At 34.5% G+C, this 22,918-nt stretch overlaps 5 protein-coding genes across 5 annotated transcripts; 3 read left to right on the forward strand and 2 right to left on the reverse strand.

Moving 5' to 3' along the window:
• Window positions 1-460: 460 nt before the first annotated feature.
• Window positions 461-2,575, reverse strand: LOC124410208 (PCI domain-containing protein 2). Its single transcript, XM_046888414.1, has 5 exons — window positions 2,429-2,575; window positions 2,305-2,346; window positions 2,099-2,220; window positions 1,550-2,031; window positions 461-1,125 (listed from the first exon to the last, which is right to left on the reverse strand). Exons 1-5 carry the CDS (start codon window positions 2,447-2,449, stop codon window positions 605-607), a joined length of 1,188 nt encoding a protein of 395 aa, XP_046744370.1. The 5' UTR covers window positions 2,450-2,575; the 3' UTR covers window positions 461-604.
• A 7,346-nt stretch (window positions 2,576-9,921) lies between these two features.
• LOC124410205 lies at window positions 9,922-12,904 on the forward strand. The gene is made up of 4 exons (XM_046888411.1): window positions 9,922-10,129; window positions 10,255-10,364; window positions 10,688-10,778; window positions 11,020-12,904. The coding sequence occupies exons 1-4, from the start codon at window positions 10,072-10,074 to the stop codon at window positions 12,807-12,809; spliced, it is 2,049 nt and encodes a 682-aa protein (XP_046744367.1). The 5' UTR covers window positions 9,922-10,071; the 3' UTR covers window positions 12,810-12,904.
• A 245-nt stretch (window positions 12,905-13,149) lies between these two features.
• On the forward strand, window positions 13,150-19,863 carry LOC124410206 (ARF GTPase-activating protein GIT2). The gene is made up of 13 exons (XM_046888412.1): window positions 13,150-13,439; window positions 13,877-14,010; window positions 14,094-14,206; window positions 14,397-14,583; window positions 14,704-14,834; window positions 14,968-15,154; window positions 15,268-15,340; window positions 16,010-16,207; window positions 16,282-16,448; window positions 17,071-17,241; window positions 17,394-17,585; window positions 17,680-17,913; window positions 17,987-19,863. Exons 1-13 carry the CDS (start codon window positions 13,382-13,384, stop codon window positions 18,185-18,187), a joined length of 2,046 nt encoding a protein of 681 aa, XP_046744368.1. The 5' UTR covers window positions 13,150-13,381; the 3' UTR covers window positions 18,188-19,863.
• Window positions 19,864-20,275: 412 nt separating this feature from the next.
• On the forward strand, window positions 20,276-20,736 carry LOC124410532 (dynein axonemal light chain 4-like). The gene is made up of 2 exons (XM_046888983.1): window positions 20,276-20,341; window positions 20,476-20,736. The coding sequence occupies exons 1-2, from the start codon at window positions 20,276-20,278 to the stop codon at window positions 20,734-20,736; spliced, it is 327 nt and encodes a 108-aa protein (XP_046744939.1).
• Window positions 20,737-21,320: 584 nt separating this feature from the next.
• On the reverse strand, window positions 21,321-22,642 carry LOC124410251 (dynein axonemal light chain 4-like). The gene is made up of 2 exons (XM_046888471.1): window positions 22,290-22,642; window positions 21,321-21,950 (listed from the first exon to the last, which is right to left on the reverse strand). The coding sequence occupies exons 1-2, from the start codon at window positions 22,347-22,349 to the stop codon at window positions 21,702-21,704; spliced, it is 309 nt and encodes a 102-aa protein (XP_046744427.1). The 5' UTR covers window positions 22,350-22,642; the 3' UTR covers window positions 21,321-21,701.
• Window positions 22,643-22,918: the final 276 nt, after the last annotated feature.

Genomic DNA, 22,918 nt, shown 5'->3' on the forward strand with positions numbered 1-22,918 from the left:
ACGATTAATTATCACGATAAAATTGACCTTTTATTATGCTCTATTATACAAACCACATACAATACTTTCGTCAATTTTCTCACTTTATTACGTAAACAATTTCTGTATTGCCTACATAGCCATGCAGTATACACGCGTTTGAGTCTAGTGTCAGATTCAAATACCTTGTGAAGTCTTATTGTATCGAAGAAAATTTTTCATCTTCTTTATTTGAATTGTTAAGCCAGAAAAAAAATCTTGACAGATATTTTTATACCAATGAAAGTAATCCTCCCCCTTTCCATATTTATCTGATAAATTAACTCCACGTTTGCGAAAAAAATATACGCAAGTTTGAAGTCGGTTACATAATTTGAATTTTCGAACGCCTAATTTGTATTATCATACCATTTGCTTTTTTCTGATTGACAATGACGCATTGTCTGACATTGGAGAGGAGCGAAATAATAGAAATGCGTACTTGTATAACAAGAATATTTAATTTATACCTATAATTACGGGTTTCGTATAAAAGGTATATACACACAACTGCAGATTCCTTAACAATATCAACTATAGTATCGTATTTCAATTAAAAATTCACATAATATTATCGTATTTTTATTCAATTTGAATTCAACGATGACAATTGCGGGAACGGATTTTGTTTTGAGATGACCAATTTTTTGTGCTGATGAGAAATGTAGCCCTTGATTTTACCCTCGAAAATTAAGTTAGCTACAAGGCATTCTGTTTCGTCCATATCCACATCCTCAACACCGTGCATTTCAAGAGCAGTCAAAAGACTGGCTACGGGTATTTGATGGGTATTTAAAACGAGATAAACCTTTTTGAACAAGTTTCTATACGTAATGAGCTTCAGCTTTTCAACTATCAAGTAAATCCCAGCGCTAATAAAGAAGATCTCGTGTTTGCTCATCACTTCCTCCAAGCTGCGTAGGTTTCCTCGTTTAACAGCTTCAACCAACTCCCAAAACTCCAATAGATTGTACTTTTCTAATAAAGATTTTTTTGGCATATAACCCAGCAGCATTTTGACCGGAACTAAATATGTCAGAATTAGACGTTTGTTCTTTGCTGATTCTTTGTGGCAACGGACAAAAGCATACGTCAGATATTCATCCGCTGCAACAAAATTTAATACGAGGCATTAAAATGCTGGACTTAGTTGATTTTGTTCTAAAAACAACGCTACTAGTCGAATAAAATTAACATCACTATACAGAAATTTGAATGGAGGATGCATTGTCAGTACGGCAACAACAAATGAAATTAGATGTCCCTGTATCAAAACATTGTCATAATATAAAAGTTTTCTCATAACTTGAGGACTTTCAAATTCCAAGATATTACAGAAAGATTCGACATATTTTGATTTAGAACAAAGTGTCAGTCAAATATTTGTCAATGATTAATAATTACAAAAAATGAACAACAAGCTACATTTCCAGTTTTAAAATGACTTTCAATGACTGTGTACTCCAAAAAATGACCAAATTCACCTCCAGTAACTTAATTAAAAGGCCTGCAATTGACAAGAGACTCTTACCAGCTTTGTAATCGCTATCAAACATGGCTTTGCGTCCGACAAAAAATTTGTATGTAATTTGTTGCGCCAGTGCAAACTGATCCTTGAAGGCGGACGATTCAATAGCCCTGATTAGAGGCCTGCATAAATGGAGTTTGTTTATGCGAAAATAGACCTTCAATAGCTGATTAACCAATGCGAGCATTCCCCATCTCTTTGTATCGTCTTCAGAGCTCCTGTTGTCAGCTGCACAAACTCGAAAGCAGCTCATCAGGCATTCGGCACATTTTTCAAGTACCTCACTGGGCTTTTGATTTTTGCTGAACTTAGATGTTTCAGCTTTAACGGCTAGACGCCTGAGATCTAAGCACATGGAATTCATCACTGGCAACATCCAATTCTCGTCTTTTTGTAGCTGGAGTATCTTCGCTAGTGACTGAACAGCCGCGCTCTGATGAGCATACGACGTTAATGGGTCGTCTTTACTTAACGACGATATAACCCTGGAAAATGATGATAGAGAGTTACGCTATTTTGCTCAATAACGTCTCTGAAAAATATTCTACTTACTTTATATGGTGTAAAACCAGGTCGTCAAAAGGTGCTGATAAATGTTCCATTGCTTTTGTCATTGCAGCATCGCTTCCAAGTTGAGGATTTGTCGCATGATTATGACTAAGCGACAGCAGGTCCTGGATTAAATAACGTCAGGTATGAAGTAGGAAAATCTTCGAATGCATAGTGATGAATTATGGAAAAATTACAAATGTACTTACAGCCAGAATGTCACCGTCCTGATTCAACCAAGCGCGCCGAAGCTGTAGATAAAAAAATTATAACCTCAATATCTTTCGGTTATTACTAACAAGTGATTGGATAGGCAGTTGAACAAACTTTTACCTGTATAATGTATGAATCCATTACGGATTTTTATAATTGGTAAGCAGCGTATTAAAGAGCTGCCAATTACATCCGTTAAAAATTGTATTCTTGCGAAATTCCTGATATAAAGACGTTCTATCGTGACCGTGTTGACAGATTCACGTTTATCAATAGTTTATTAGTTAGGTTAGGTTATGAAAGGCTGTTGAAACTCTATTTTAACCATTTTAACCAATCAAAACATCGGTAGCGTCAATCAATAGTCGTGTTCTGCAGTACCGGTAGAGCCTGTTGAAATTGTCGGTAACTTTATTATCGATCTGAATCCTGTGATGTCGATGTTTCAATAAATAAAGTTTTCGATTGTTTTCTTATTCCAAATGCCTCTTAACGCGTATTTTATTGCATCCAAGCTTGTCAATGGGTCGTGAAAAACCAAAAACTTTCATGACCTACCGTTCGTGGTTTTCAAACCTACGTCTACCGCTGCGACATCGTGCAAAATCTGGTTGTGTTGTGCGCAACTGCCGTGCGCAGCGTAGTTCGACCGATCGATACCGGTCTCACAAATACCGCTTAAAAGGCGAGGAAGAATCGCGCAGCGCTCAATCGGCTCCGGTCAGTGCTCAATGAAAGTCGTGTCTGAAGAGTAGAGTTTGCTCCGATTCTAATAGCTCTAAGAGAGCTGCGCACTTCAGAGTTGTGGAATCCAAATCGCAATATTATAATCAGTGCATATTTCTGGTAATTTACATTCGATAATTACTACGCAACATGCAGAAAAGTGGCTCAGAGAATCAGAGTGTTATCAAAATCACAACAGCCTGCAAATGTTGAAGGTGAGTTACATTCGTCGCATTTAACCATCGTATGTACGTGTAACTTGAAGTTGCCTCTGTCCGTCCGCAGGGTGTTGTGTTTTGTTTTTTGCCCGCGAATTTTTGGTAATTAACTTAATATGAAAGCAGCTGCAATTTGAAGTTAGGTACGTATTACGAATTATATTCGTGTAGATTCTAACGGTCACAGGCCTGCGTCGATACCGAATTTACAAAACTGTAAGCGAGTTAAACAGTCAGCAGAGATTGGTTTTTCAACAGTAATCTCGATTATTATTGAGAATAACTTAACATGCGTATTATTTTTTTTTATTGCAATGAGGAGATACTTCGTTTGTACGGTGAATTGGGTTGGTAAAACGGACCTTGCGGGAGGGGGGGGGGGGGGGGGGGTGACCTTCGTTTGAATCATTGTTTCTGATTTCGGATCTCACGTAGCGCTCTCACAGGTCTATAAAATGCAATTATCGCGTATAGGTCACTTTAGCACCGATTCTTGCGTATTGAAAACAAGCTAGGTGAAAAAATGTCTGTGAGCTTAAGGATGCATGCATTGTTTACATAATAGTGGCGGCTGGTGCAGCTTACCCTTCGAAAACATACCGAGATTTGTGTTTATCATTGTGAGTGTTTCCTGGAATTACGAATCAACAAATTCATCTTTCTTCGCGTTTCTTTCTGAGAATCGATATAATAATACGTCGTTTCGTATTCTATTATATTATCTTTTTTTTTTAGAAGTTTATATATTACGACGTTACTTATTTTCGCATTTAGAATAACTCGTACGTTCTTATTCTTATTATACGTCTGACGACGACGACGAAGTATATTACGGTAAAAACTGAGAAACGTGAACGATTAACGGATTTTTTTTTTTTTTGAAAATAGTAATTAAATTATGCTTGATTAGTAGATCGATTTTAACGTTATATCGTGGTATCTTATCTTTTTACAGAAACAAATTGCAAATGGATTTTGGAAATGAACTATTATTATATTAATTATTATATTATATAAATATTTGGTAATATTAATAAAATTTGGTGTTATTTTATCTGATTACAGAAATAGACTGCAGCTTGAGTAATCGAGGTTTGCGATTATTTGACTTGAGCCCAGCAACGAACATCGCAAAATCTAACCAGGCCTCAGTGCCTCAAAGTTGGAAAATAAAAAACAGGTACATGATCAAGATCATTTTTGATTACATTATCACGCTAAATTCACTCTTAAGAAAGTTGACCTTTAGTTGAAATTCAATATTATTTAGTCCTTAATCACGTTCAAGAAAACTGTAGTAACATTTTCAATGCTTTCTATTAATGATTCTGTGGTCCATGAATCGGTGTATAGAAAATTACTGAATTTTATAGAAAAAAAAAAATTGTTTGAAATAGACAGTTTCTAATGAAACGAAATCTGATCCAAGTATATTGCATGAGTATTATTCTGGTATATTCTTATTGCAGTGTAAAAAGTGCATCACTTCACGATTCACCCTGAGATCTACCAGAACTACTACATCTGAAGTGTGGGGCAGCCCGGAGGAGGTGAAAATTGGTGAGTTTGCATGTGTTTAGGTTACGGGTATTTCCCTGGTATTCCCCTGTCACGTGGCGTGGCGGTAACAATAATATTACATCAATCTTCGATTTCTTAGCTGGGTAGGCTCATTCGCAATTGCAACGGTGCTTAACTTTCAGTTCAATCATTTTTTTTTTGCACTTTCGTTTACCGTAGCTTACTTAGAGTTAGAAATTTTACACGTTGCTAAATGTGGAATGAGCATCGCGACAGGTAACCATCACTCATTCGCAAATCGCAAGATCGAATCGTGTTTCGCTACTGATGCAATAATCTAGATTTGAATTTAACAATTATGTCGTTTAAGTGGTGGTTTCACCTGAGGTCTGAATGTAATCAATTATTCACATTATAGTTGAATCGATGAAACTACAAAGTCCAGCATAAAGTAACATAATGAAATTGCATTTTATATAATGAATCATTTTCAATTTTTTAACAAGCAACAAGTATCAGTCAACTGTAAGCTTAGCTCGTTTAGAAAAATGCTGATTGGCATATAGGATGTTTTTAATCCATTTTACAAAAGGTTGGTGTACCGATAGTCTGCCAGTATATTCTAAAATGATGCATACAATATTAGAGTTGGCGTGATACAACCGCGATATTGTATTCTGAGTTGGCGGACTATGGTACAAAAACATTTTGCTCCCTACAGGTAATCAACGAAAAAGTAAGTGACAGTGACCACGGCGCGAATGAGGAAGAATGAAGTGTGTTGGAAAAAATGGAGAATCGTTTAGATCGAATATAGGTAACCGGGGAGGTAGGTGGTCGTTTTGGGATACGTCGCGGGGTTTGATGTGGATGTGCGTGTGAATCTTTTTTCAACATTTCCGTTGGGTGGTTCCGTTGGGAATCAGGCGAGGGTAGGAAGGTCGCGATGTACCGTGATGTTATTAACTTTTGTAATCCACAGCGTCAAACTATCACAGAAATTATTCTTCCGAAAAAATTAAAAGACGCTGTATACGAGTCTAGACCATTTATTAGTATTTGAATATTAAGGAGTTTGAATGTTCCACTTATTGTCACTCTGCAATTATTTACCAGTTATTCAATTCAATTATTTAGTCATTATCCATAATTATTACATTCAATTAATCTCTGTGATAATTTGAATGGGCAAAACTCATCTCTGGACTATCTATCGCGTTCCGTGGTACGCTAGATAGGGAGAGATGTTGAGCTTGAAGACTTCGCGTCGAAGAGGACCGCCGACCGTCACGCCACACAATAATGCATGCTTTCCAACCTCCCTCCCGAACTTGATTCGTATCTGAGAACAACAGCCCGCATCGCAGTGTGTTTGATTTGAAAAAACGTAGATGTGGATTGGGTTTCTACAGAGTTTTTACGACAAGTTCTAAATATAAGAAACTTTTTGACAATTCATTCGATTGCGCCTTTTTGTGCGCCGAGTAATCACTGAAACTGGACGCGCTTTTAACGCGACAATTGATGATGCGAATCGATTGCTCGTGCCTTTTGCGCATCGATTTCGCTAATATTACGTGGGAAAGTGAAGCACTCTTGATATGCTTAACTTTCAGCTGTTGAGTCAATTTTGTTATCAATAAACAAGTTTTCAAGTTTGACCGCGCCTTTTGCGCGTCCACTTGATACCTTGTGGTTATGAGAGAAAGCGCGGCATATATAAGCCGGTGCTCAACGCGCGGAGATAAAAATCGCAGAGTGTATATTGATAGTGAAGATCCTTGACCTAGATATTTTTTAAATATATCTGAGGTGTACAAAATTATTTGTTTTTTAACAATGGTATTACTTTTTCTTCCAGGGCAATAAAGCTATTTTCTTTTACAAGTACACTGATACCTATAAATTCCAGTCGAACAAAATATTTATTTCATTAATTGTTGGTGAGAAATAGATAATTAATAAATAAAATATGCAATTTGTTTACATTATTAAAAAGTAATCCAAGTCAATTTTATTGCCGCGAATATCATGTTAGACTCGACATAGATTTTATCACTGTACTTGTATCAACTTTCTCTGTTTCAGCTAATCAAACTTTTCCTCTGTTTTAGCTAATCAAACCTTTTGTCTGTTTCAGCTAATCAAACGTTTCCACTATTTCAACTAATTAAACTTTTTGTCTGTTTCAGCCAATTAAACTTTTTATCTGTTTCAGCTAATCAAACTTTGTCTCTGTTTCAGCTAATAAAACCTTTTATCTGTTTCAGCTAATCAAACGTTTCCACTATTTTAACTAATTAAACCTTTTGTCTGTATCAGCTAATTAAACTTTTTGTCTGTTTCAGCTAATTATACCTTTTGTCAGTTTCAGCTAATCAAACATTTCCTTTATTTCAGCTAATCAAACTTTGTGTCTGTTTTAGCTGATCAAATCTTTTGTCTGTTTCAGCTAATCAAACGTTTCCACTATTTCAACTAATTAAACCTTTTGTCTGTTTCACCTAATCAAACGTTTTCACTATTTCAACTAATTAAACCTTTTGTCTGTTTCAGCTAATTGAACTTTTTATCTCTCTGCTAATTAAACCTTTTGTCTGTTTCAGCTATTCAAACGTTTACACTATTTCAACTAATTAAACCTTTTGTCTGTTTCAGCTAAACAAACGTTTCCTTTATTTCAGCTAATAAAACTTTTTGTCTGTTTCAGCTAATCAAACCTTTTGTCTGTTTCAGCTAAACAAACGTTTCCTTTATTTCAGCTAATAAAACTTTTTGTCTGTTTCAGCTAATCAAACCTTTTGTCTGTTTCAGCTAATCAAATGTTTCCTCTATTTCAACTAATTAAACCTTTTGTCTGTTTCACCTAATCAAACGTTTCCACTATTTCAACTAATTAAACCTTTTGTCTGTTTCAGCTAAACAAACGTTTCCTTTATTTCAGCTAATAAAACTTTTTGTCTGTTTCAGCTAATCAAACGTTTCTTCTATTTCAACTAATTAAACCTTTTGTCTGTTTCACCTAATAAAACTTTTTGTCTGTTTCAGCTAATCAAACCTTTTGTCTGTTTCAGCTAATCAAACGTTTCCTCTATTTCAACTAATTAAACCTTTTGTCTGTTTCAGCTAAACAAACGTTTCCTTTATTTCAGCTAATAAAACTTTTTGTCTGTTTCAGCTAATCAAACCTTTTGTCTGTTTCAGCCAATCAAACCTTTTGTCTGTTTCACCTAATCAAACGTTTCCACTATTTCAACTAATTAAACCTTTTGTCTGTTTTAGCTAATTAAACTTTTTGTCTGTTTCAGCTAATTAAACGTTTTCTCTATTTCAGCTAATCAAACTTTTGTCTGTTTCAGCTAATTAAACGTTTTCTCTATTTCAGCTAATCAAACTTTTGTCTGTTTCAGCTAATTAAACTTTTGTCTGTCGTCATTTGACTCATTTTTAAGTAAAAAATCGCAATGTTTGACATCTAGTTGGATGACGCATTTTGGAGAAAAAAAATAATCTGAAACTGTCTAGTTGAGTCAGTTACATTTTTCGTTTTCACGGTGTAAAATTTATCAAATATTATTCTACCCGCAAAATCTGGGCTCACAGTCAAAGTGAACACAAAGTTCAAGACTTATTCAGATTTCCTTCAGACGTTTTGTTATGTTGTCGTTTTATTAACAAATTTCTTATTCCTTTTCTCCTGTCATTATTTGGATGGCATACAGAAACCAATTCAATCATGTCGTTGTGATCAATTTTACATTTCTTCTTCGTGGAATAGGCCTATTGGGGATACCACGTTTAAAAAAAACGCACTGAATGCTCTACCCCTAGTGGTGGTGTGGAAACGAGCTGTCACTATATTTATATGAAATTTTAACAAATGTATAATTATTATAGTAATGGTTGTCTTCATTTTCTTATGGATATACAAGACAAGATTGAAAAAGATTTTAATTGAATTATATTATCACAATTTATTGTTACAATTGTTATATGGATCTTATACTCTTTTAAGGGGAGACTTCGGTGAAATTTCGGTGATATTGAGTTTTTTGTTTTTCAAATGACTGAAAAAGATGTGATCAAAAATTCCTTCCAGCCAAATTTGTATTATGGTAGTATGTGTCCTGAAAAAAAATTTCAATCATCTGCGATGAAAAAGTGTATGCGTAAAGAACTTTTGGAAGGCGGTGAGCTGGGAATTTTCTGCCAAAAGTTTCTTGCGCTTGGATTTTCATCGCAGGAGATTGAAATTATTTTCAGGACACATACTACCATAATGTAAATTTTGTTGAGAGGAATTTTTAATCTCATCTTTTTTAGATGTTTCAAAAATCAAACTCTCAATATTATCAAAATTTCACTGTAGTCCCTCCTCAAGCAACTGGACTTTTTTTAGAATAATCATCTTTTATTCTATGTCATTATATTTCAAATATAAATTATTCAATGTTGAATGAATGAATCTAAAATTAAAACTACCTTAAATGTGTACACATTTATTATGTTATATATGTATATTAATATATTTCAATTGAATTATATTGTTACATCTTCTTGTTACAATTGTTATATAGATCTAAAACTCTCTTGAGCAGCTGGACTTTTTTAGAATAATCATTTTTTGTATTATGTCAGCTAAATACGTTATGTTTTAAATATAAATTATTCAATGTTGGAACATGAATCTAATTAAATCTACCTTAAATGTGTACATGCTTATTATATATATTAATATATTTCAATTGAATTATATTGTTACAATTTATTATTACAATTATTGTATAGATCTTAAACTCTTTTGAGCAACTGTACTTTTTTAGAATAATCATCTTTTATATTATGTCAACTAAATGCTGTTTCATTTCAAATATATAAATCACTCAACGGTTGACCATGAATCTAATTAAAACTACCTTAAATATGAATATATATTTACTATTGCAACTGACGGTCGTCGGAGCATATTTTGAATCTGCAGGGCAATACAATACGCGATACAATTCCCTTCATGACTGGGTTTCAGTTCTTGACCAATAGGAATGTCCATAAGATTAGTGATACTGTTGATATATCTAAGCACCAGGTGGCGCGTCGCTGTTTTATCGGCATTTCTATTGGTCAAGAACTCGGTACCGTAAAAATTCAGCCTATGGTTGTGCTCACATTCTACGGGTATTGGACGAGGTTAGGTTAAGTGAAGTTTGAATTCTGAACGGTTGGAGTTGGCGTAAATCACACAGACATATTGTGTAAATCAACAGATTAGTCGGAATGGTTTAATCAGTGAGAAAAACTATGTCGGTACAAAAAGTGTCAACGAACCTGACCTGCGATGTTCCATGTTACACATCGAGTAAGTTTAGCGTATCAATGCTAGAATATATTTTCTAAACACAAAGTAATCGAACTACTTTATCGGTGTTAATCTGTTCTCTTTTCTCACATCGAACGTTAGAATTAATTACTGAATCATTTCAGAATCCAGCGGAAAAAAATATCCAATATTTAGGATCCGTGACCTTGTGCCAGGTCACACTGGACAGGAAACAACGGATGCTACGATGGCTCAAATGGCCAGACCTCGATCGGTGGGTTCAAAATTCAGGAATTTTTTAATGTTAACAGAATCCATTTTTATATAGTCAATTTTGCTAAAATATACAGACTGAGAATCAATGGTATAAATGTTTTACTTTCTTTCATAGACGACGATCAAATAGTTGCGTAGGGTACAAAATTGTGTGTATATTTTTATGTTTGTTTTCGTCGTCATTTTCTGTATGCTATATACATAAATATATACTTTACCAATGCTCTAAACACACATTCTCATACATGTACACTAAAAATGTAATATTAGCAGAATTCAATGTCGAGATTTAATTACAATTGTATATTTATTAATATACAGGAGAGAAAATGCCAACCAGTGAGAATATCTATGGCGTATTTCAACGAGCCATTGGACCGCAGAAACACTGGATCAAGTCGAAAAACTCCTGGTCAGTATTGCTCAGTGTAACATTTCATATCTGGTTGGTATACCGATGAATAAGTATTTAATGTAGACAAGTTTGTACAAGTTTGTTCAGTTTTAAAAATTTCTTTATAACTTGCATGCATTGCTTCTTAGAGGTCTCTTTTGTTTCTCTTTTCCTTTTATAACCATTGCAGCTTGCCTTATTTTGTTGTACTTCACCATATTACATTAGCTAGAAATAACAAATTTCTTTATATTTGCAGGTCGACCATTGCCGCAACCGATTCGTAATATTCATAAGCTATTTGAATCACCTAAGAACAATGCTAGAAGAAGGCTCGATAGTTTATACGATTCATCAAAACCAAAGGAAAATATTAATCTTTCGAAAAGAAAAAGTCGACTTCTGAATGCTAACAAAATAGTGCCAAGATTACCTGATAGCATCGCAGCCTGTGAAGCAGAGCCCACCAAAAAATCGAGCACAGTTAAACCTAAGGAAAATTCGAGACACAGCAGACTATTACCTCCGGGATCCATATCGAGTTCTTTTATTAATAAACGAAATTCAACGGCAGCAAGACCTTCAATTTATAAACCTATAAACCATGTCCTCGTTGATGAGAAAAATGTGATAATTGGAAGACCGTCGGATGTTCCTGAGGAGCCATCGCTAATTTCTGAGACGCATGATGAAAACTTGTCCGTCAGAGCAAGTAATACATCATTAACAAGGCGTTCTACTAATCAAATTGAAAATACCAAAAAGAATTCCATCCATTCCGTGTCGATGCCTAATTCTCCGAAGCAAAATCAAAAATGTCACTGTTCGCAGCTCACAGTCGATTCTAATACAGATATAAAAATTTCTACATTAGCAGATAAAAATGTTGAAGATTCAGAAAATATCCAAGGCATCGCTCGGCAGGATTCAGATGTTGAAATAGCTACACGTCAACGGCCTACAGTAATTGTCATGCAAAAGGAAGTAGCTTCTGAAGCCCAAATAAATGTTCAAGTTGGCGAAGAACTAGAAGACAGTGTATTTGTACAGGATGGATCATATTCAGAAGTTTTGAGCCTACAACCACCTGCAATTTCTCTTAAATCTGAGGAATCGATGACTTTTGAACGCATGGAAAACGCTACTAAAGAAAATCGTGATGCTGAAATGACTGAGTTTACAGCTCATTTGATAAGTATGAAGAATGAGGTACTCGTTTTCAAACAAAAACAATTAATGGATGAAATATCCCACCATGAGAAATATTTAGCAAACCTTAAATCAGAGTTGGAAAATGTGAATGCAAACATAGATAAGCAAAAAGTCCTAACATCCAATTTGAAGTTGAAGGGGTGGAGGAGTTTGAATAATGAAGATATGGCTTTTTTGGTTTATCAATACAATGAAAACACTAACAAGCGTTTTGATAGTGGTTTGAATTCCCAGGAATTGTCTGCGTTCGAAAATAATGAAAATCGTTTAAAAAAGACCGAGGAATTTCATCAGAAAACTGCTGAGACTGTTGAGCTTAAAAAATCTTCAAGTAACAAAAAAGTTCAGTCAGATGAGGATAAAATTAATGATTTATCAAAACAGGTATCTACCAACTTGGCTTTGAACGTCGATAATTCAGAAAATATTGAAAACGAACCACCTGCCAGAAGACGATCCGCTAGGCTAGCGATGAAAAATGCTAAACAGTCTTCACCCATCGACCATAGTACACCTGTGACGAAAATTGAAAATTTTGCAGTCTCCCAATCTAACAACAAGGCCAAACCACCGTGTACACCTAAAATGCCTACTACTCCTGGGCAAAGCATTGCTTGGAGAAAAAAGAACGCCCGATCATTGCGGGAATACATGGTTTTAAAGTCAGCTAATAAATTTCTGAATACGCCAGACGTCCAGCGTTATCGAATGGGATCGGACGAAAAGGTCAAGATTCAAGATACAAATAGTATGGCGAACGATGGATTACTTTTAAGAGATAAATTGTTAGCGGAACTTCACGACTTGCATGCTACACCTCAAAAACTTGATTTCTAAGTGTGTGTATCAATGCATAGACTTTATTTGTATAATCGATAACTGTACAATCTAATGTTATTTTTTGTAATTTATCATTTCAGTGTATTTATTGTAATTGTCTTTCTATCCATTGATTTTCATCTGGCAGAATAAAAGAATTTTCCTTAAGTCGTAAAATATTTATTTGGATCCGTATATTGTAGTGTATAAGTATTCCCAGGAATAATTTCATAAGCTTCCTTATCTTAGGATTCCAACAATACGTACATCTTTCGAACGAAGTCGATTACGCAACAATAGAGTCGACTAGTCGAAGATACGGCGAGTGTAAATATATCGACACAAGGCATATGAGGATGTTTGCATGTGTGGTGGTAAATAATTAATGAAAAGTGTAATGGCGTCGTTGAGTAGTGTTTTTATTTGTCATCAACAATTGCTTAGACGTTAATTGTTGCTATTTAGGTATGTAAAAAAAAATCATGCTTCCGATTGACGAATGATGAATTCTTGACCTCTCGCGTATTCAGCGTTAACTTCAGAGGTGTTACCCGGGAGGCCAAATAGTGGAGGTGGACATAGATAAAATAATGGCGCGACCAAAGCATCGAGGAAATGTGGATACTTGTGCCGACTGTGGAGCGCCTGGTAACTGCATCATTTTTATTTATATCTCCGTCAACTTCCCTAATTAGTTACTTATTTACTCAAGCGTTATGTCATCTCACCGGTTGATAGGAGCATTTTTTCTATCTCACTCACATACGTATCTTTCTAAAAATTTCAATCTCAATTTTATCCTAAACAACAATCAACTAGTATTTATCCCAACTCGTTTCATGAGGTTAGAAATACTCCGCGGTTCCCAACGATGAGAACTTGTCAAATGATTTTTATTCACTTCTATTACTCTCTTATGTTTTGTGTTGTTGTCAATATTTACCGATTTATTGACACTTACCGATGTGTGTACATAAATTCGATATCGTCAATTCTTTATATCAATATTACTACCGCATTTTCAATTCTTCAAAAAATTATATATTCACTTTTGATGTTTTTTCTTCTTTTTGTTGTACGAGTAGAACCAGGATGGGCATCTTTGAACAGGGCTATTCTATTGTGCGACGAATGCTGCAGTATACACCGCAGTCTAGGACGCCATGTATCGCATATCAAATCTCTTCACAAGGGAATTTGGAGTACATACTTGCTTTCGGTCAGTAATAACGAACGTTTAAAGTCTCAGTTTTTGTTGGATCTTTTAAAGCATTGTATATATAGTAATGTTAATTTCTACAGATGGTGCGTACCCTGAATAACAATGGTGCCAATAGCATTTGGGAACATTCCTTGTTGGATCCGAGCATCTCTAAGACTAATAGACGAAAACCTCAATCCAAAGATCTGTTACAGTAAGTTGAGATGATTCAAATGATCATTATTGATGTCGTTATAATATGATTCTCTTTATAAATAGAATGACGTAGCTCTCTGTCAAGCGTCTTATTATTTCTATGAAACCTGAGTGATTGTTATTCTTTGTAAAGACAATACAGAGATTTGAAATACTCTGCTTATTTACATACAATTGAACTTACGCAGCCCGGTGAAAGCGGACTTCATCAAGGCAAAACATCAGCAGCTGGCATTTATTCTGCGACCTAGTAAAGAAGAAATTTGTAGCGAGGAAGAACTTAGTAGACAGCTTCACAGCAGCGTTCGTACCGCTAATCTAGAAACTTCCCTTCGTTTATTGGCTCAGGGTGCTAATCCAAACTACTTTTATCAAGTACGACATATTCACATTGCATGGAGAGTAGGAATTTTGATAAAACATTACCTTTAAATCGACTTAGTCATTGACAATCAATTAAAAAAATACATACTGATCAGATGATGCGATTCTCAGGAAAAAGGAACAACGCCGTTACATGTTGCTGCTAAAGCAGGACAGGCGCTACAGTTGGAACTCCTCATAGCTAATGGCGGCAACCCTAGTACAATGGACTTGAATGGCCAAACACCTGCTGAACATGCCAAGTAAGTTTATGTCCATTTGTTTCTTTTTTTGCCACTTTTAGAATGAAGTGACAACTATAACTATCTCAGTCACTGTTGAATTTATAGGTGATAAAAATTTAACTGCTCAATTACATTCTATATTATTTTTCAGGATGGCCGGACACCTGGATCTAGCTGAGCGAATTATAGAAAGTATGTACGAAGTTACAGACAGATTAACTTACCACGTTTGCTCTCGGAAACCGGAACATCGATTAGGACAACATCTCATTATACCTCAATGGGGTACAACGGAGAGAAATGAAATGACTATTCAAGCTAGAAATAAGTTACAAATGGTAAGCGAATTCTTCAAATTTATTCATCAATCATGAATATTTTGAAAATCATAGATAACGATGTCATTTTGATAGTAACACAAGATTTGATGCTTCGAATTTGTGCGTTTCAGTTACCAAATCATTTGTTGGAAGAGCTTGCGATGGATGTTTACGATGAGGTAGATCGTCGCGAGACAGAAGCTAGTGAGTAAAATTACGTGTGAAGCAATAATAAATAGTGTATTGCTAAATTTTCATCATAGTCAATAATTTCAAACATTTTATCCACAATTAAGGAATTTGTTTTTATAAGCTATAACAATAACATTAGACCAAAGTGATTTATTGATTATACTGCGATAATAGCTGTACCGTTTGCCATAAAAAATAGAGCATATTTTCTACTATGCTGTTTACCTAAGTCGCAAAACAGCTATTCTCATTTCCTCGTTATTAATGCGCATGAATTTTTTATTTTGCCAATCATAAGGAGAGGTGAGTTAAATACGATTTGAATTTTATGTATGAAATTTAATCATCGATATATGTATATATGCATGCCACGTAATAGTAGGTATTTATTTTTTAATTACACTAGTAGTGGGCGTGGCAACTTGCATTAAATCAAATTATTATAGATTCAAATTGCTTATGGAATATTGTTTTTACTTGCAATTGGTATGAATGTTGTATAATTTAGCAGATACTAGAATTGTAAGTATAAACTTGTTATAAATACCATACTACAAAACTTTGGAACTGTAGGAGGCCTTAATTAGTTCCACACACAATTTGCTGGTAACGTGAACGGATATTTTTATGGTTCGCATAATTTTTTTTACACATTTTACCTATCTTCAATCTTTATCATAGTTTGGATGTCGAACGCGTCTTTGCCAGAGAGATGCACAGTCCCTTTTTTGCCGGTAAACCCTCAATTATCGTCGACAAGGAATCAGGGTAGACAAAAGCTTGCACGGTTCACTGTTCAAGAGTTTGCAATTTTAATCATCGATCTTCTTACCGAGGCCAAGCAGAGACATATGCTTGCTAACGCTGCTCCTCCACAAGGTTTGTAAAATCTTGAAAAATACTTATATTCGCATAATCGGTGATGTGAAATTTTGTCTTATTGTTTAATTCAGATCCTGCAGTTTCATTGCTTCGCAAAGAGCAGACCTTTGCCAATCATGCATCACAAGTATCAGATGATGAGCCTTTATATGACAGCGTGGCTTCCGATGACGACTATGCTGCTCTTACAGTAGTTAATGCTTCTGCCCAGACATCTGTTCCCAATTTGGATGACGAGGTATACAATCACAACATTAGAAATGTTTGCAATCGATAAGCAGACTATACATTCACATGTACACAGTTCACAGTGAAAGAACTGATTCGGAACTAGTCGAGTATCATTATTTTTACATTCCCGATTACCTATAACTCGTATCGATTGATGTACCGATAGTTTTCTTATTTCGATGAAGCATTATTTTTGAAGCAGTCGTTGTACTAACCTGGGAATTACCCAAGTTCTGATAAATTTCATCAATCATCTCTATATGAAAAACAAAACAAAAAAAAAAACTTATTAAAGGTGGCTGAAGTAGTAGGAAAACAACGAATACGGAATCGACTGAGCACGTGGCTCTTCTGCAGGCAGTGTTACTAGGCAAGTGCCACAGATCTGTGATCGTGCATGCACAGCTGTTGCAAAAATTTTCTGATCATTTAATCCTAATCCATTTTCTAATCAGACACGTAAATGAGTATATGCTGAGTTTAATAAGTCTTAGCTCGTCGCCTGCAAGGATTCATGTTGCCCTAACACAGTTTCTAATCGTAATACACTTGTCAAACTTAATCAGTGTGATTGTAAAATTTGGGTCATACGTTTGTGATCATGAAAATGCAATGTTCTTCTTCTTTAGAAAGCTCTCGCTCCAATGGCCAAGGGACTACCGTCTGTGGTTGAAGTTCTGAAGAAGCAACTAACTCTCTCCGATTCGACAATTCGTGACCTACGCAATGAAATACGTTCTCTTCAGTCCACCGTTGAAAGATTATCACAAGAGAACTGTGAGCTACGAAATATGATTCAGGTGAATTACAAAAGTCGTTTGAAATGAATGAATTTGGGCTTACCAAATTTTTTTATTGTCATTAAATATTACTAATCAATCTCATTATACACACACGACGTTCAATAAACGGGTCCGGATTTTGAAACTAGAAAATATATTTCTTGCTACAGGTACCTCTGAAATCAAGACCCCAAGAAGATGCTGTGGTTAATGGACACGTGGTCGGTGAGCGAGAACTGGAATCAGAACCAATCCTGGATATAAAAACCCCGACACCTCGAGGTAGTCAAAGACCGGCATCAATGTACGAAACCAGAGAAGGTCTTCGCAAGTCTTCTCCGTGGTCCACGGCTAATAATCAAGTACGCGTGAAAGGATTTTGACTAGTAAATTATGGAAATCGAAACTTTGGAACCACAATGTAATTGTCACCACAAAACTTGTCTATGAATCTAGGCAAAACGGGAGGTTGAAGCATTACCACGCCCGAATACAACGCAGAGTCTGTGGGACTGTGGCACTGTGAGTCTTCCCCCTAGCGAGGAAGTAACTAGAAGAACAGAACAAGTCACGAGACGTATTCAAGAGTTGTGGATGGCTATGCAGGAACCCAGTTGCAGAGAAGCTTTTGTCCCTTGCGCGGAAAAAATTCGTGTAGCAGTCGCTGAGTTGACCGCAATATTTCCGCCGGCTAGTATTTGGTCTTTATTCAATTTTAATCATGCTTTAGTCTCATACTATAATTTCAAAACTTTTTCTATAGAATCCAATGGAGGATAACGTACGATCGGCGTTACGTCAATTAAATGGTAACACAGGTAGACTTCAAGCAGAATGCGCGGGACTACAAAGGTGCACAAGTGACACAGACCACATGGATCGGTGTCTTCAACAAGTACGCTCGTGCGCTTACGACATAGCCAAAGCCACAAAACTTCTGGTCACTCAATTTCAGGTATGTTGATACTGAATTAGGTTAATTTCTACAAAACTTTTCAAAGATAAATCACGTTAGGAAGTTGTGCAATTCTCGAAAATTTGATGTAGCGAATGTTTGTTTAAAGCTGCATTAGGTAAATCATTACTGATAATAATATGCATATGTTCATGAAATTTGTAAATATACGTATACAGCTTATCAGCTTGTGAATAACTTTTTTCTCAACGCTCGAGTGGTTGATCAGTGATCACACTTACATTTCACAAATCAAATTAACAAAGTATACGATTTCTGTATCATATATCATGCGAGTAACGTAATGTCATCTATTTCATATTTTAAAAGTCTATTCAATGTAGGTAATTTCTACTTTAATCGTTAATATCAATTGTAAAGACTGAATCTATTTAGAGCCTGGAATTCGGTTTACCGATTAGTGTAAATTTTGAAGGAAAAAAAATATTGCCAAATCGTATATAGTTCAAATCCAAAACTTATGCGCAACCTTAAAATTCAGGTCAAATCTTTTCAGACTTAATATGTACGTATCAATAATATGGTATATTAAGAAAAGACTGCAATAGTATGCATATAACGTAGTTCACAAATTTGAATAGTTAGGTTACATCTGGCAAGCTAGGTAACTAACAGATTCTTAAGACAAATGTATAGTTCAATACAGTTGCGTATTAATTTCTTCCATCTTAGCTATATTCTTTCCACTTTTATCTGTATTATTTTTATTCATCTTTTATAATCCACTCAATATTTCGATAGTTGATCAATTTATTCATCTTTACGTACACCTCCGTTTTTATTTTGAAATACATGAGTCTGAAATTTTTTTCGAATCATTGAATTCAACTTATTTCCAATATGAATTATCTTCAATCTTTAGATAGAGATATTTCCTTAATGAATTTTTTTATGAAGGTATCGTTAATTTTGTTGACACGACCTTTCACGCCTTCTAAATTATTTGATGAGCGATAAGGAAAAAGAGGAATGTGCCTGGATATACAAAGATATTTATTGCATTTATTCATGCTTTTAACAATTGTTTTTAATGTGCAGCTAAAGAATCCATAAAAAAAAATATTTAGTGTACTGTTAAACAGAATCCTGATGTATTGCTTCAGATTCAAATTTTTATATAGAATATATTAAAGCTAAAAAGTGTTCCGTATTAAATACAATTATGGGAATATTTTGATGATAAAAAAATATATAAAAATACATCTATATATATATATATATATAGCTCTAGGTATATATATAAATAACGTTTTTCAGTATCGATAAAAGAATGCTGTTATTCTCGAAAGGTGCTTAATGTTACACAATGTTTAGTTAATTGATGTGGCTTCAGAGGATGCGAACTGACGTAGGCTTAGTAATATTGTGCATCCCCTTTGCCATTGGAATTTTACTGGTTGTCGAATAAAATAATTATCGAACATGTTGAAATTAATTGTTTAGAATATTTGCGATTTTTAGGAGTACCGTTTCATCTAATATTACGTTTATTTAATAACGAAGAAAATACAATATATACCATGTGTGTAGCTAATTTTATAATATTATTATTACTATTAAATATTATTATTGTACTACATCGACACGTGTAATATTAAGTATTTATCCTCATTGAAGTTTTGAATGAGTTGACAAATTACATATAAATACATACGATATACATATATTTACTCATTAACAAAACTATTACATGAGAGTTTTCATTCAACATTTGTTAATCCTTTATATTGAAGTTTATCTACTTCATATCTCTCAAAGCTCGTATATTTATTCTTCTATCAAAATTGTACGTCTACGCATCACTCAGCCTCGATTATATCACTGAAAAATATTGACAGTATGAATTGGCGAAACGAGGGAAAGACATAATAGAACGTTGTTACCGTTGTTTCATAATAAAACAATAACAATTGTCAGATTTCATATTTTTTTTGAAACCATTTATTCATTTTTTATGCGAAACTTTATCTTTCATGAGGGAAAACCTGATAACCATTTTGCGACTTACTGACGCAATAAGTGTCAAGTCTCTTATTTTCAACACAAACATAGTTTTAGTTTGTAAAAACTATAAAAATGTCCGCAGGAGAAGTAAAGAAAGAACTTCCGCAACCTATCATACATACGTACCCGTTATGCAAGGTACGTTTTAGAATGAAGTAAAAGAGAGAAACACGTGTTTATTCCCTCATGTGAAAATAGATCATGGTTTTCACGACGTGAAATTCTGACATATTTTCTCTTCGCTTCTTGTTTGAACTTTTAATTTTCTACAGACAACCGATATGCCAGAAGAAATGAAACAGGAGGCATTAGAGTTGTGCACTACGGCTGCAGAAAAATATGCTGATAATTATGAACATGCTGCTAAAATGATTAAAGAAAGTCTTGATAAAAAGTTTAGTCCTCCGTTTCAAGTTGTAGTTGGCGAGGCTTATGGTTTTTCTGTAACATACCAAGAAAAAACTTTACTCTACATGTACACTGGAGGCAATCTTGCAGCTCTGATTTGGAGGACGGTCACTGGTTTTTCCTAAATTTTTTAAAACCTCTTATTGGCTTTATTTTTTTTATTTTTACTCATAAGAATAATTGTGTTGTTAATACAACCGGGAGATCTCAGATATTTTATTTATACCTAAATGAAAAAAAATCTTACCAGATTGATTATTTCGAAATCATTTACACTGTTGTGTAACAGATTCAAAAACTTTTTATACAAACAAGTTTATAGGTTTTGAAGGTATTGATAGATTGAATCCAACTGAAATCGAGTCTCAATCAAATACACTGTTTCAACTTTGTCAAATATATTTTCAATCAGGCCACAAATATTGTTACATCTCATGTATGTATTTATAATAAGACAATTTCTGGTTTTATACATAAATATTATTGCAATTTTATTATTTTATTATAATCATAAAATGTGAAATTGGTGTTCTGACGTCGTATCTGCTATTTGAAGTTTCAGTGGGATGTCAACTGAATATTACACAAGTGTATTCTTTTTCATTTAACTGTTTTTCTAATTCGCAAAAGTTGCTGGATCTGATTTTTTTCGAATTTTATTATATTCCTCACATGAGTATTTACAAAAAAATTTGAATCAAGGATTGAGTCCGTTTGTACTTATACTATTATTAATCAGTCATCGATCGTAGATTTATCATCAATTTTCATAGTAAAAAATATCGATCGTAAAAATTTTCCAAACCGCTATATTGCGGCATAAAAAGTATGTACCTATATGAAAACCAATTAAGCTCGGCATTTATCTATTGAAAATTGAAACGAAAATAATTATAATCTAAAGTGAAACAATTTACACGAATTACAACATCTATACATCTTTAAATATATTGCCAATATTCATCTCATATAATTAGCACATTTAGAAACATTTTTCATCAATTGCTTGTATTAGGATAAGAACGTAGTTTTTTTGTCCAGCTGATGGTATATTAGAATACCGTCATGAATATGGACTTTAATGTTATTATTACGCAGATTTCCATATACAGATAGCTAAATTTCCTGCGCAGTACATGTACAGCAGGTGTTTCAGCTGATAAGTAATCTCGAATCCGTATCCTTCACCCACTACCGTGTGCCAGGATGCTCCGAATTTTTTGTCCATCGTTTCCTTAATCATTTTCGAAGCACTCTCGTAATTATCTGCGTACTTCTCTGCTGCCGTTACGCATAACTCCATCGCTTCCTGTTTCATCTCGTCGCTCATGTCACATTTCTGTCGGAAGAAACAATCAACGAAAATTAAAATCCCATAGACTTGAATTTCTACTGACGATGTTTATGATTTATCGAACGACTGTGAAAATTATTAAACTTGAATTCAATACGCTTGATTCTAACTTCGGTTCTTAATTTTAATTTATAATTACAGAAGAAGATGCAAAGATATTACATCTAAATGAGAGAACCAATCGAATGCTCGATAATATTGTTCGAAAATTGTTTATTCTTATTTTACAGAAAAGTTTAAGGTAACAAATCGAAAATTTTTTGTTTGTACGTTATAATTCCATTTTCATATTTTTATAATTGAGTGATAGAGATTGAAACTCACGCGACACAAGGGATACGTATGAAGTATTTTGACGACATCGTCCTTCTTGACTTCCGTCATTGTTCTGTTATTTGTTTTTATAATTCAATCTCGATCGTAGTTATAATTGCATTACACTATTAATATTGTACACCTGTGTTACATCAATGAGAATAAAATTGCCGTATACCAGGCGAAATTAGGACACAATTATTGCGCTCGTGACTCACGCGGAGCCGCGAAACGAGACGTCACGTAGAAAACGGGGCGTTGAACATTTGGCAGAAAGGGAGGAGGCAAAATATTTACTTCCCAAGGCAACAGGGAGGAAGAATCATCCCCCACGTATCAACGCACTCGATTGCGTCAACGTGAATGGTGAAGGAACAGGCGCCGGCGCAATCGCGGCATTGCACGCTGCGTTGATATTGTTTGCTTAAACGATCAAACAATTTGGTGAAAATAGATTGTTACTCATATACAGATATATATTAATGCCGAATATCCAGCTGGAGAAATTATAATATATCTATTGTTCAAACCAATCAATTTAATTGATTTTATCTGTGAGGAAAACACAATTTTGATAATGCTCGAAATTCAGATCGATCAACATTATGCAGCGGATTGCAAGAGATTTACTATACGTA

Source organism: Diprion similis, chromosome 9 (genome assembly GCF_021155765.1).
Source record: "Diprion similis isolate iyDipSimi1 chromosome 9, iyDipSimi1.1, whole genome shotgun sequence".
NCBI lineage: Eukaryota > Metazoa > Arthropoda > Insecta > Hymenoptera > Diprionidae > Diprion > Diprion similis.

Coding starts and splice junctions, on each gene's coding strand:
- LOC124410208 (XM_046888414.1), bottom strand. CDS start 2,449: ATGGATTCATACATTATACAG. Junction 2,347..2,428: donor TGGATTCATACATTATACAG/GTAAAAGTTTGT, acceptor TTTTATCTACAG/CTTCGGCGCGCTTGGTTGAA. Junction 2,032..2,098: donor CTGGTTTTACACCATATAAA/GTAAGTAGAATA, acceptor ATCATTTTCCAG/GGTTATATCGTCGTTAAGTA.
- LOC124410205 (XM_046888411.1), top strand. CDS start 10,072: ATGTCGGTACAAAAAGTGTCAACGAACCTGACCTGCGATGTTCCATGT. Junction 10,130..10,254: donor TGTTCCATGTTACACATCGA/GTAAGTTTAGCG, acceptor GAATCATTTCAG/AATCCAGCGGAAAAAAATAT. Junction 10,365..10,687: donor AAATGGCCAGACCTCGATCG/GTGGGTTCAAAA, acceptor ATTAATATACAG/GAGAGAAAATGCCAACCAGT.
- LOC124410206 (XM_046888412.1), top strand. CDS start 13,382: ATGGCGCGACCAAAGCATCGAGGAAATGTGGATACTTGTGCCGACTGT. Junction 16,208..16,281: donor TAACGCTGCTCCTCCACAAG/GTTTGTAAAATC, acceptor TGTTTAATTCAG/ATCCTGCAGTTTCATTGCTT. Junction 17,586..17,679: donor GGTCCACGGCTAATAATCAA/GTACGCGTGAAA, acceptor CTATGAATCTAG/GCAAAACGGGAGGTTGAAGC.
- LOC124410532 (XM_046888983.1), top strand. CDS start 20,276: ATGTCCGCAGGAGAAGTAAAGAAAGAACTTCCGCAACCTATCATACAT. Junction 20,342..20,475: donor ATACGTACCCGTTATGCAAG/GTACGTTTTAGA, acceptor AATTTTCTACAG/ACAACCGATATGCCAGAAGA.
- LOC124410251 (XM_046888471.1), bottom strand. CDS start 22,349: ATGACGGAAGTCAAGAAGGACGATGTCGTCAAAATACTTCATACGTAT. Junction 21,951..22,289: donor ATACGTATCCCTTGTGTCGC/GTGAGTTTCAAT, acceptor TTCTTCCGACAG/AAATGTGACATGAGCGACGA.